This window comes from Vanessa cardui, chromosome 20 (genome assembly GCF_905220365.1).
Source record: "Vanessa cardui chromosome 20, ilVanCard2.1, whole genome shotgun sequence".
NCBI lineage: Eukaryota > Metazoa > Arthropoda > Insecta > Lepidoptera > Nymphalidae > Vanessa > Vanessa cardui.
In genome coordinates, this window is record NC_061142.1 from 2,846,341 (window position 1) to 2,858,799 (window position 12,459).

The following is a 12,459-nucleotide window of genomic DNA, read 5'->3' on the forward strand; positions in this document are numbered from 1 at the left end:
ATCTTAAGGAAGAACCTTTTCTTACTCCGTCTGTACAAACGTAAACAAGACTTCGGTTGTTTTAAAAAGATTCTCCTACTCTTTCGTCACGAAGGTAGGTAGGTATCATGCAAAACCAATCCTACGACGCCCACCAAAGAGACGGAGAGGATACCGCTGGTTTGCAGTGGGTATTCCGGTGTACCGGGGCTCATTCGGCATCCAGTTTACACGCGAGTCTCACATAGACTCCATAAAATAGGGGAAATCCCTTTCATATTGTAAGTATATATACTTACATATAGAAAGTTGGATTAGTTAAAAATTGACATATTTATTATTATTTAATTATGATACGTTTATTATGCTTTTATATACCTACCTATTACATTTATCAAATAACCAAGAGTTTCGTTCTTAATATTAAGATTTTATTTTTAAATATCAATATATTGCACTTAACTTAAACTTGTGTAATTAAAATTTTATATATCTATATCACATACACCCAACGATTCAAATTTTGAACGTGTCCTTAAATAATAATAAATATTACAATCATACAGTTATTGCGTAAAAGCGCCATCTATGTTTTTATATTGAAACTATAAAGACATTATACAGCAAACATTGTACTATCTTATTGAGACACAATGATTCACATTATCAACGACAGATGGCGCTTATTATATTAATACATTTTCAAGATTTATACAGTAACTAGTTTTAGTTCATATTTGTATATATATATATTTAAGCATTTAATGTTGTTAATTCTTATGTTAATAAGGATTATAATATACATTTTAATACTATTTTAAAAATTGTACCATAAATCCTTTCATTTTTTATTCCTTACTTTTTACGCAAACATATCGCTAATTTTTATTACTGTTTAATAAAATCTCTACAGAATCTGAGGGCTTCCAAGATCCAGATTAAGGCTGTATAAAGAGAGACCAATTAAGTTTTTTTTTTTTCAAATAAATACATACAATTAAAACAAAGTAGACACAATATATACTATTAATATAGCCGTCTTAACAAAGTAATTGCTGCAGCCGATGTCAGGACCAGCGCTGCAGGATTCAAATGGTTACCAGCGTTTAGTTTACAAGAGTCTTCTGTATTATTGAAGATCAAGAATGGCGTGTTTTGAAGACTATAGTTCCCAACTATTTGGTCCAACATGGCAGCATCTGTTTTCTTCAAATGCGGAGTGCGAGTTAACTTCCATAGCTCATCTGAAATTATAAAATACAAATATGATATTTATGTTTTACCGCTAAATAACAGTATTCAGTATTGATGTGTTTCGGTTTGAAGGGTGAGTGAGCCAATGTAACTACAGGCACAAGGGACATAAGATCTTAGTTCCCAAGGCTGGTGGCACATTGACCATGTAAGGAATAGTTAATATTTTTTTAAAGCGTGTGACCACTTAACATCAGGTGGCCCATATACTCGTCCGCCAACCTATACCTACCATATAAAAAGAAATGTTTTACCCAATTTATGACTTGGTGTTAGGGGTAGTGCAAGTTCAATTGGGTAGTCATCCACGTCATACATTTTACTACCAAAAAGTACTAAGTGTAATTAAGTTACGATTTGATGGGTGAGTAAGACTTCTAGCTAATAAGGACTAATCAGAACTACTGACACAAGGAACACCTGAACTACCAATGTTGTTGGCGCATTGGCGATGCCAAGATTTGATGCCAAATTTTGATGCGTCGCCAATGTGTCTATGTGTCGTGATGGCAGCTAATCATGAGGTCTATCTATGTCACCTAACGTTTCCTTTTTTACTTTATTCATTACGGATTTTCGAAAAAATTGCGTTTTGAACGTTGACGAAATATATTTTAGTAAATTAAAAAGTAAAGTAACAGACTGTAAATTTCCCACTCCTGGGCTAATGGGCTCCTCTCCCATTAAGTAGAGGGCTTGAACGTATTCCAACACGCTGTTCCAATGCGGATTGGTGGAATGCGCATGTGGCAGAATTTCAATGAAATTAGTTACATGCAGGTTTCCTCACGATGTTTTTCCTCACCGCCGAGCACGAGATGAATTATAAACACAATTTAAGCACAAATATATAGTGGCGCTTGCCTGGGTTCGAATCCGAAATCATCGGTTAAGATGCACACGTTCTAACCACTGGGCCATCTCGGCTCATAAACTCTGGGTAGTGTACAATATAGCTGAGTTATTAGCAAATCGCTTTGTAATATGTAATTATAAGATTTTTTTATCTTTTTTCTTACTTCCATTGGAATATACTATACTAAGTTCAACTATACTAATGGAAGACTGTTTGAAACTTTGTTATCGAGCGTAAAGGTACTGCCTGTAAATCCTACTGCTAGTTTTAAATATATCCTCTTTTTAAAGTTGACTTTATTCATCCATTCAGATCAAACGCTGATTATTAAACGAACATAACACATATAAAACACATGAAGATCAGTGGTGCTTAGTAGGTCTGAACACGCAAACTTCGATTTAAATCAATAATTTAATACACGTTGTCTTTCCTCATCATTGATTTGGTGCATTAATTATTATTGTTTTCATTTACATAAATAAATAAATAATAAGTAATTTCACGCGATTAGTGGAATATTTTTTTTAAGCGAATAGATCACTTTTTGTCCGTCTGCGCTTGACCTCCATTGAAGCAAGACGCTTCATTGAACTCTATTGTTTACTTAAGAGGAAGGAGGAAGGAAGCATTTCATTGATGACTGTTAAAGTTCAATGTCATTGAAAGAAACAACTATAATTTCACGCAATTACAACTACCTATAATTTATTTACTGTTAAAAAAAAATGCATAAAAAATGAGCTCGCTATTGCAGTTAACGTAAAAACGTACAGAATAGTTTGTTGAAATAGACGTGCTCAAAAGGAAAGTGAAATTAGAGAGAGAAAAAAGATCCTAATATGAGTTGGAAGAGAAAGAGATGACGTGGGCTACACTGCGCAAAAACAAGGGTCCACTTCACGGAAATCTAGTAGCGATAGGTGAATTTCCCGGATATGCTCGGGGCTAGGTCCGCAAAACTCGGTTAGCCATCTTAATTAGCTCTAACAGTGAACCTAAAAGTCAAAAACATGAGCAAGGGCTGCATAATTTAATTCTTCAGACTATTAAATATTATTTTTTATAGGGATTAGAGCATCTGTCATAGGCCTAGAAAAACCTTGGTATCAAATCTATAATACAAGATAAGTGACTTTTTTTTACAATCAAAGAAACGTTCCTTAATGATTTTTGGGATCCTGTTGTAAAGGTGTACACACCTACATACATACGCTTACTCTTGTTCCTAGCTCAAATTATACTTTTCAGAATTTATCTAGTACATACATTTTTTAATATTTTAACGAACATACGTCACATTGTCGGCTTCATATTGAAATACGATAGTGAATATATTAAAATACAACTTACAGGTACTGCTGTTTCCATCAGGGTTGTCATAGCAGGCAAATATAACGGCATAGTGTTCGTAGTTCACATCCAATACTGAATACGTTTCAGATTTCTGATCTGTAAATATTTTCGTTTTTTCGTAATTTAATGAAAGGGACAAATATACACAACTAACGGTGGTTAGAAAGAGCGAGGAAGATCAGAGAACAAAATGTTTTGTGTTAAATTATTTTGTACCAAATAAAATCGTTAATAATCCGAGTGCATACATAAATATAATAAATATAGATACCAATTTTTTGTCTATAACAATGATGTTTTAATATTTTATGCTAGTGGCAAAATTATTAATTAAGAAAGTGTTATGTTTTAAACATAATTTATATCACATATCACTCAGCAACAATATAGACATATAGCTGAGAAATAAGAAAGAAAAAATTTTGGAAGGAAGAAAAAAACTTGGGTATTTTTATTCACATATAAACTAGTATTCTAAAAGACCAATGATGAAAAACCGTAGTTCAAACAATATGACACATAGAAACACAATTAAAGGGAACAGCTTAACTACTATTTTTTATACTTCATATCTTCAGACCTTCAAATTGACGAATAAATTGATTTTTGGATTTTATAAAACAACTCTGAACTAATCCCATTTAAACGAGCAATATTGACTTCTTTAATGCACGTGAAACAATATTTATAATTATACATATATTCCTTACCAGTATACGTTACTAACAGTAGATCACCACCATTACTGCCAACGGTAAGGGCAACAGAGCCATTGTAGTAGGTAGCGGTGTTATTGACCACCCAGCTGATAGAGACGTCAGTCGCATTGTTGTTCTTATGATTGAAGACCACCATCGCGCAGTCGCCTTTCATGTCAACGTCTGTCGCGACCGCCGCAAGGTACCACTTACCATCGAGCTGCATAAAATTGAGGTTAACATATATATCTTATCGTGTAACAACAACAGCCTGTAAATTCCCACTGCTGGGCTAAACGTCTCCTCTTCCTTTGAGGAGAAGGTTTGGAATATATTCCACCACGCTGTTCCAATGCGGGTTGGTAGAATTTCTATGAAATTTGTCACATGCAGGTTGTTTCACGATGTTTTCCTTCACCGCTGAGCACGAGATGAATTATAAAGACAAATGAAGCACATGAAGCACATGAATCAGCAGTGCTTGTCTGGGTTTGAACCCGCAATCATCGGTTAAGATGCACGTGTTCTAACCACTGGACCATCTCGACTCTATCGTGGACTGTATCGTGTAACGAAGACTAATAATTGAAAAAAAGGGGTTTTGAAAATGGACCAGATATTAAGTGGTGGTCATAGGTATTGGCGCTGATATGTTAACCATTCCTTATATCCCCAATACCGCACCAACCTTGGAACATAAGAATATAGATAGAATTGTTGTTTGACAGAATATCTTCGTCTGTTTTAAGAAGACTTCAATTATAACGACCCATACGAAAAGACGGCGATGAAATTTAAACACTCAATATATTCCTTAAAGGGTTTATAAGAAAAATCAACTGTTTGATATTAAAAGCTATTATAGTGTGTCTACTACTGATTATTAACATAAATGCAGTTACGCAAACAGGCTAATAATTTATAAAAGTCATTACCCGATTATACTACCAAAAAGAACCGTGATGAATCTGCTCGCTCTCTACGGTTCATTTGGTAGAACAGATCTTCGGTATCGAATGGATTTCGATAATTTGAAGATACAGAAGTGCTCATAAATGATATATTATACTAGCAGACCCGGCCACGCGTTGCTGTGGCTGAGTGATTAAGGAAGGATTTAAAAGACAAAATTTAACACAAATTAAAAAATTTCGTAACTTACAATTAATAACAACAATCAACTTTGATAATCAGTTTATTGTTATTTATAAATCATTGAGGCCATTAATCGAAATGAAAACTATCCTATCTCTTAAGTTGGACCAAATTACACATAAATGCCAAATTTCATCAATATCGGTTGAGTTGGTGAAGAGTTCACTGGGAACATACATTGTGACACTGGATTTTTATATATTAAGATATTATTTATTTTAATTTATAAATTAATTGTGACTCAGCATTTCGTGGATTACTTTAAATTAGGTAAATTATGTCGTAAAAATAATAATTTGTCTATCATCAACGTACAGATTGGAATATGGAAGGATAGGAAAGACATTACGTAATCTCAAGATTGGGTAATGCATTGGTTATTAACTATAATCAAAATGGTTATTCAGTTAGGTTCATAGAAGCACTGTTAAATTAATTCGTTACAGTGTTGTATTGAATGAAAATATTTTGTAGATGATAAAAAAGCTTGGAATTAATACCTATTGACTTCCAGGCAGGATACATTACATACATATATAATTGTATTTAACTATTATGATTGTATTTTTTAAATGTTGAAAAAGAGCAACTGCTGAGTTTCTTGCCGGTTCTTATAGGTAGAATTTACTTTCCGAACGGGTGGTAGCTTCACTTAATTGTTAAATGAAAAAAGTGCTTGTAGAAGCCCATCTGAATAAAGTTTATTTCGATTTTGATTTTTTGATTTTGAAGAACCGGCAAGAAACTTAGGAGTAACTCATTATCATTTCATTTTTTTCATATTCTACAGTATCGGCAGATGGATAACTTTTCTTACAAACGCTACACACAATGATGACCAATTATTTAAATTAATTACCAAAATCTGATACATTAGTACCCTTGCTTAATAAATTTAAAAATAGAATCGTCTTACCTCAACTAAGTCCAATTCTCTGGGGCTAACATTTGGACAACTAATATTTTGCATAACACATTCAATTTGATAATAACAGAGAATGAAAACGATACAAAAACGTAACATTATGAAACCTTGTCACAGCAGCTAACGTTGAACCGTTCTTGAACCGACTAAGGGATTAGACAAAAAGTTGTGTCTTTTATAACGGTTTTTTTTTTTGGAAGTCAATTATTTACTTCCGTAGTTAAAAAGAACAGCAACTAACTGTTAGTAATAATTGTTAACTATGTATCAGTTGACAAAACTAATGATAAAAACGATTTTATAATTCTTTTCGAATAATGTACAAGTATCATGAAAAGGATATTGGTTATTGGTTTATAAAATTCTCGTAAAATGATCAGATTAACATGAAACTTTTAAAATATCAAAAGTTATACCTACCTACTCTTAGGAAATACAGAAGCTGTGTAGAAAATATATACGTTGTATTTGGATTCAGCCAGTGAAACTACAGATATATGGTGTAGTACAGCATAGCATTTTAGCTTCCCAAGGTTGGTGGTGCATTTGGGATATAAGGAGCTGAGATGGCCCAGTGGTTAGAACGCGTGCTTCTTAACCGACGATTTCGGGTTCAAGCCCAGGCAAGCACCACTATATATATATATATATATATATATGCATCATCATGCATCATGTTTTACGAGAATTTTATAAACCAATAACCAATATCCTTTTCATGATACTTGTACATTATTCGAAAAGAATTATAAAATCGTTTTTATCATTAGTTTTGTCAACTGATACATAGTTAACAATTATTACTAACATCTCGTGCTCGGCGGTGAAGGAAAACATCGTGAGGAAACCTGTATGTGTCTAATTTCATCGAAATTCTGCCACATGTGCATTCCACCAACCGGCATTGGAACAGCGTGGTGGAATATGTTCCAAACCCTCTCCTTAATGGAAGAGGAGGCCGTAGCCCAGCAGTGGGCAATTTATAGGCTGTTACTTTACTTACTTTTTACTTTAGCGATATAAAGAATAGTTAATATTTCTTACAGCGCCATCCATGCATCATGTTTTGTATTATCAATGGAACTGAATAAAAAAAATAATTTCAGATCATTTATTATTATTATTAAATCTACTTACAAGGTTGAACCTAAAAACAAACGAGGTTTGGTCGTGATGTAGTGAAATATAGAGAGTTACTTTCGCGTGTAATTGCACTGTTAGTTTAAGATCTCTCCCTTTAAGGAGATTTGGAACTTATTCCACGACGCTGCTAATGTGGGCGAAAACGCGTGTGGCATAATTCCATTGAACTTAGATACATGCAGGTATGACTTCCATTGACTGACATGAATCGTAAACACAAATTAAGCACATAAAATTTCAGTAGTCCTTGCCTGGACTTAAGCCCGTAATCTTCATTTAAGATACATACGTTTTAACTACAATATATACGATATATAGATAACTCTTTATGAGTATCCAGTGACACACAGACAAACAATTTCTCATTGAATACATTCTAAACAATCTGATGGAAATGTGTTACGAATAAATCGATAATGTTGTTGATATGGATCAAACGCAGATAAGGCACGCATCCGATAAGAGTTCAGCGTATCTGTCCAGTTTTGAGAGAAGTTTTTATCACAGTTCGGTATTTGCAGCAACGAAAATGGTCAAACATATTTTTATAATAATAACACTAGTTCTTAATTCAGAAATGTTCTGTAGTGGTCAAGTATTGCTGTTTGGATCGTGTGTTCATGTTGATACTATGAAGTATTTCGAATTAGAGAGAGTGAGTAATATCTACTGTTTCTTTTTTTCTATTTAATTTAATTGACTAGCTATCTGTTCTGGCTTCGCACGGACAAGATAAACATCTATGTGAAATATATTTATATACATATTTGACGACCTCCGTGGTCGGGTTGTGTGTACACCGGTTTTCATGGGTACGCCACTCCGAGGTCCCTGGTTCGATTCCAGGTAGTCGATGTTGATTATCATTAGTGTTCTTTGTTGTCTCGGGTCTGATTGTTTGTGATACCGTCGTTACTTCTGATTCCATAACACAAGTGCTCTAGCTACTTACAGTGGGGTCAGATTAATGTATGTGATGTTGTCTCATATTTATTTATATATATTTCGTATCTCATCTATCAATTATCATGAGCGTCAATAAAATCTTCATTCGGCTTCGTTTTTTTCTTATCTTTAACAAACGGATGCTGGAAAATCATATACGTCTTTGTGTAGTGATTGCACAGAAAAATGAAAGATTTGATCACTTTACAAATTATTTACAGTTTCACGAAACTTTATCGTGATATATTTATAAATATCTGGTAATTAATATAATTTAAAAAATAAGACAAAATAAAAATCAAAATAAACTTTCTTCAAGTGGGCTTTTACAAGCACTTTTAAATCGTCATTTAACAATTAAGTTAAGCTACCACCGGTTCGGAAAGTAGATTCTACCGAGAAGAACCGGCATGCAAACATAGTAGTTACTCTTTTTCAACAAAGTTAAAAAATACAATCAAATTTTGTTAAATACAATTATATATGTATGTAATGTATACTGTCTGGAAGTCAACAGGTATTTAGTTCCAAGCAGTAATATGCCTTTTTTACCAATGTATTTTTATAAGCGATTTGAATTTACGAAACGGCAAAGTTAAAAAGGGCAAGGCTAATTACTTGTTATATCCAATATACGATGAAAAGAAATGCTGCTAGCATTCTTGCCACCATCCCACGTGGTCATGATTTATACAGTAAATATTTTTAATTTAATTCATACGTTTAAGCGTTTAATGCTATCGATTCCTATGTTAATAAACTTTATTATTGTATATACAATGTTTAGATATACTTATTTTTCTATCTAAATATTCTTGACATAGTCTTTGAGTTCAGTTGACTGGTCAGTCAGCTTATGATGGTAGAATATGGATGGATGGTATGATGGTAGAAGGGTGTTTAAGGGTGTAAAAGGCATTCACGATAACAAGCGATCCAGGCCATTATTGTTTTACGTGCGTTTTGATCCTTATTTTGAAGCCTTTAGGAGTACATCGTCCTAATTAAGAGCCGTTAGTGAGAATATCTTGGCACAAAGACACATTAACTTTTTTTTTACAGAAAAGAGGATTCCAAATCGCAATCTCAGAACTGTGACCATGTTTAAGCTTTAGGTACAATACGCTTTAGGTATAATAACTTATTTTTAGTATTCATATATTTTTTTCATGGAATATATACTCAGTGTATTACTCTTACTTAATCTAGTCTGAAAAATACTGGCGACAAAAATGACACTTATGTTATAAATTAGTATAATACAAATTAAATATATTTGTCAGTTTCTAGGAAAGTGGAACGTGATTGAGAGATTTCCAGTCTGGTACGAGGAGGATGGCAACTGCGCATACAAACTTGTCCAGCAATGCGGTCGGAGAATCGAGATCCAACATGGTTATGTGAAAAATGGCGTCAAGTACGTATTACACGTGAACAGCACATACGCACCTGGGGATGAAGCCATTTTTGCCATTGAGGAGAATAATATTGGTCAGTAAATATATCATCATTATCATTACATAGTATAAAACAAATTCGCTTACCCCTCTCTGTCCTTATGTGCTTAGATCTTTAAAATTACGCAACGGATTTTAATTCAGTTTTTTTAATAGATAGAGTGATTCAAGAGGAAGGTTTTTGTATATAACAACATGGACAATATAGTAAAGAACTAAGAAAAACATCATCTTGTATATTTAGTATAAGCATTTGTTCTTTGTACCAATAATAACACTGCCTCCTTCAAAATACTGTAATATTTCTAGGCTTTAGAGTTGAGCTACATTCTACGTTGGAATTAGGACATCTTTAATAGATAAATTTCTGCAAACATTTTTTTGGAATTCTATTCCGATATTTTTAGTAGTTATTTCGTGATTTGCACAAATATATCAATCAAGTTTTTCACAATGATTATACAAATTTGTGCATACAATGTCGAATATCATTATTATCATTGGGTTTTAACAGTACTCATAGTTACAATACCATTTGTAAAAATCGCATCATAATATACCTAACTAGTTTAATTATACAATAGCTTGTAAAATATGTATAAAAAAAGTAAAGTAAAATAACAGCCCGTAATTTACCTACTGCTGGGCTAAGCCTCATAACGGAGAGGGTTTGGAACATGTTCCACCACGCTGTTCCAATGCGAGTTGGTGGCATGCACATGTGGCTGAATTTCGATGGAATTAGACACATGCAGGTTTCCTCACGATGTTTTCCTTCACCGCCGAGCACGATATGAATTATAAACACAAATTAAGCATATATATATATATATAGTGGTGCTTGCCTAGGTTTCAACCCACAATCATCGGTTAAGATGCACGCGTTCTAACCAATGGGCCATCACAGATGTATATCAAAATGTTATTAATTTTCAAAAGTAGCATCAAAAAGGTTTAAAGGTTTTTTCAATAGGTTTTATGTCTCTTCTTGTCTCATATTTATTTACTTATTTCAGATCCAATTGGAATTCCCTTATCTGTCATAACAACGGATTATTCAAACTATGCAATCGTGTATGGGTGTAAAGTGAATGAAATGTTAAACCTCAAATATGGTAAGATTTTCTACATCAATCAATCAATCAAAATAAACTTTATTCAAGTAGCCTTTAACAAGCACTTTTGAATCGTCATTTTACAATTAAGTGAAGCTACCACAAGAACCGGCAAGAAACTCAGTAGTCAATCTTTTTCAACATTTGAAAAATACAAAGTCAACTTAGTTTAATACAATTATTCAAATTAATATATCCTGCTTGGAAGTCAACAGGTATTAACTACACGCTTTTTTATCGTCTATAAAATCTCGTATCGAATAATATGCCTTTTTTACCAACATATTATATATATAAACGAATTGAATTTACGAAACGGCAAAGTTAAAAATGTCTGCGGAAAATATCATTATCATCATCATCTTCATTACATAATATAAATCAAAACGTAGTGTCTGTCACTATGTATGCTTAGATCTTTAAAATTACGGAACGTATATTGATGCGGTTTTTTTTTAATATAGAGTGATTCGAGAAGAAGTTTTTTGTATATAACACATGGGCAATATAGTAAAGAAACACTGATAATTTATAAATTCTCTATTATATTTAGTATCAGCATTGCACCCAAGTGCCGTAAATAGCCTTTTCTGTGCCCTGTGCGAGCTTCTATAACTGCGCCCTGTTTAAGCAGACCCTTTGCCTATTTTACTGTCTCACTCTCTGAAACATAAACGTAGGTTCACTATTGCAAATGCGTTGCCCATTTACGATAAACACTAAACACAAATACGCTCGTGCGCTGCCAAAAAAGTGAGCGCGATGTATGTTTTTAATGATACTAGCATGTAAGTACGTTTGTATTGGATTCGAGTACTAGAGACTCAGCGGAATCTTAACAAGAGCAAAACGAAAAAACAATAGTCCTGCCCAGTCTGTCTATTCTTGCGCCCCCGAGACTCTACACCCTGTGGCTGGGCACTGGTGGTACCACCCTATTTACGCCACTGTTGCACCCTTTCGAAGCCGGATGGGGTCGCTAGATTCATTATATAAATGTGTGAGCATTAATAATCCTTGATAGTGATATCTCTTCCGCATGCATTTATTTTTTTTTTTTAATTTCAGTTGTAGCCTGGATACTATCAAGGACTTCAACACTCGGCCCTGAGCTAACAGAAAGGGCGCATCAGGAATTGAATTCGTTACCGTTTGGAAGCGTTGCGTACTTAGAAAAGGTCGACCAAGATGATTGCAGCTACCACTGGTCCGCTCATGTCCACGCGGTTTACAACAACGAAACCAATAAAACCAAATGAAATAAAATATACTACTTTCTTTTGTTTCAAATTAAAAGTCTGATCATCTCGGTACTAATTTTAGTTTTTTCGAGACTTTCGAAATATTGGGTAGACAAACATATACTTATGAAACTAAGCGCACGTGCTTGAAGGCCTAAGACAATCATCATACTCCAATATAATTCAATTCTAACAGTAATACATACATGCATGTCTAATTGACAGCCTCTTTTTTAAGTTGGTTAATAAAAGTAAAGTAACAGCCTGTACATTTCCCACTGCTGAGACAAGGCCTCCTCTTCCATTAAGGAGAGGGTTTGGAACATATACCACCA

At 33.7% G+C, this 12,459-nt stretch overlaps 2 protein-coding genes across 2 annotated transcripts; one reads left to right on the forward strand and one right to left on the reverse strand.

Moving 5' to 3' along the window:
- Positions 1 to 865: 865 nt before the first annotated feature.
- LOC124538607 (insecticyanin-A-like) lies at positions 866 to 6,410 on the reverse strand. Its single transcript, XM_047115721.1, has 4 exons — positions 6,215 to 6,410; positions 4,156 to 4,363; positions 3,443 to 3,541; positions 866 to 1,223 (listed from the first exon to the last, which is right to left on the reverse strand). The coding sequence occupies exons 1-4, from the start codon at positions 6,320 to 6,322 to the stop codon at positions 1,006 to 1,008; spliced, it is 633 nt and encodes a 210-aa protein (XP_046971677.1). The 5' UTR covers positions 6,323 to 6,410; the 3' UTR covers positions 866 to 1,005.
- Positions 6,411 to 7,895: 1,485 nt separating this feature from the next.
- Positions 7,896 to 12,153, forward strand: LOC124538543 (lopap-like). Its single transcript, XM_047115630.1, has 4 exons — positions 7,896 to 8,021; positions 9,595 to 9,802; positions 10,785 to 10,883; positions 11,952 to 12,153. The coding sequence occupies exons 1-4, from the start codon at positions 7,896 to 7,898 to the stop codon at positions 12,140 to 12,142; spliced, it is 624 nt and encodes a 207-aa protein (XP_046971586.1). The 3' UTR covers positions 12,143 to 12,153.
- Positions 12,154 to 12,459: the final 306 nt, after the last annotated feature.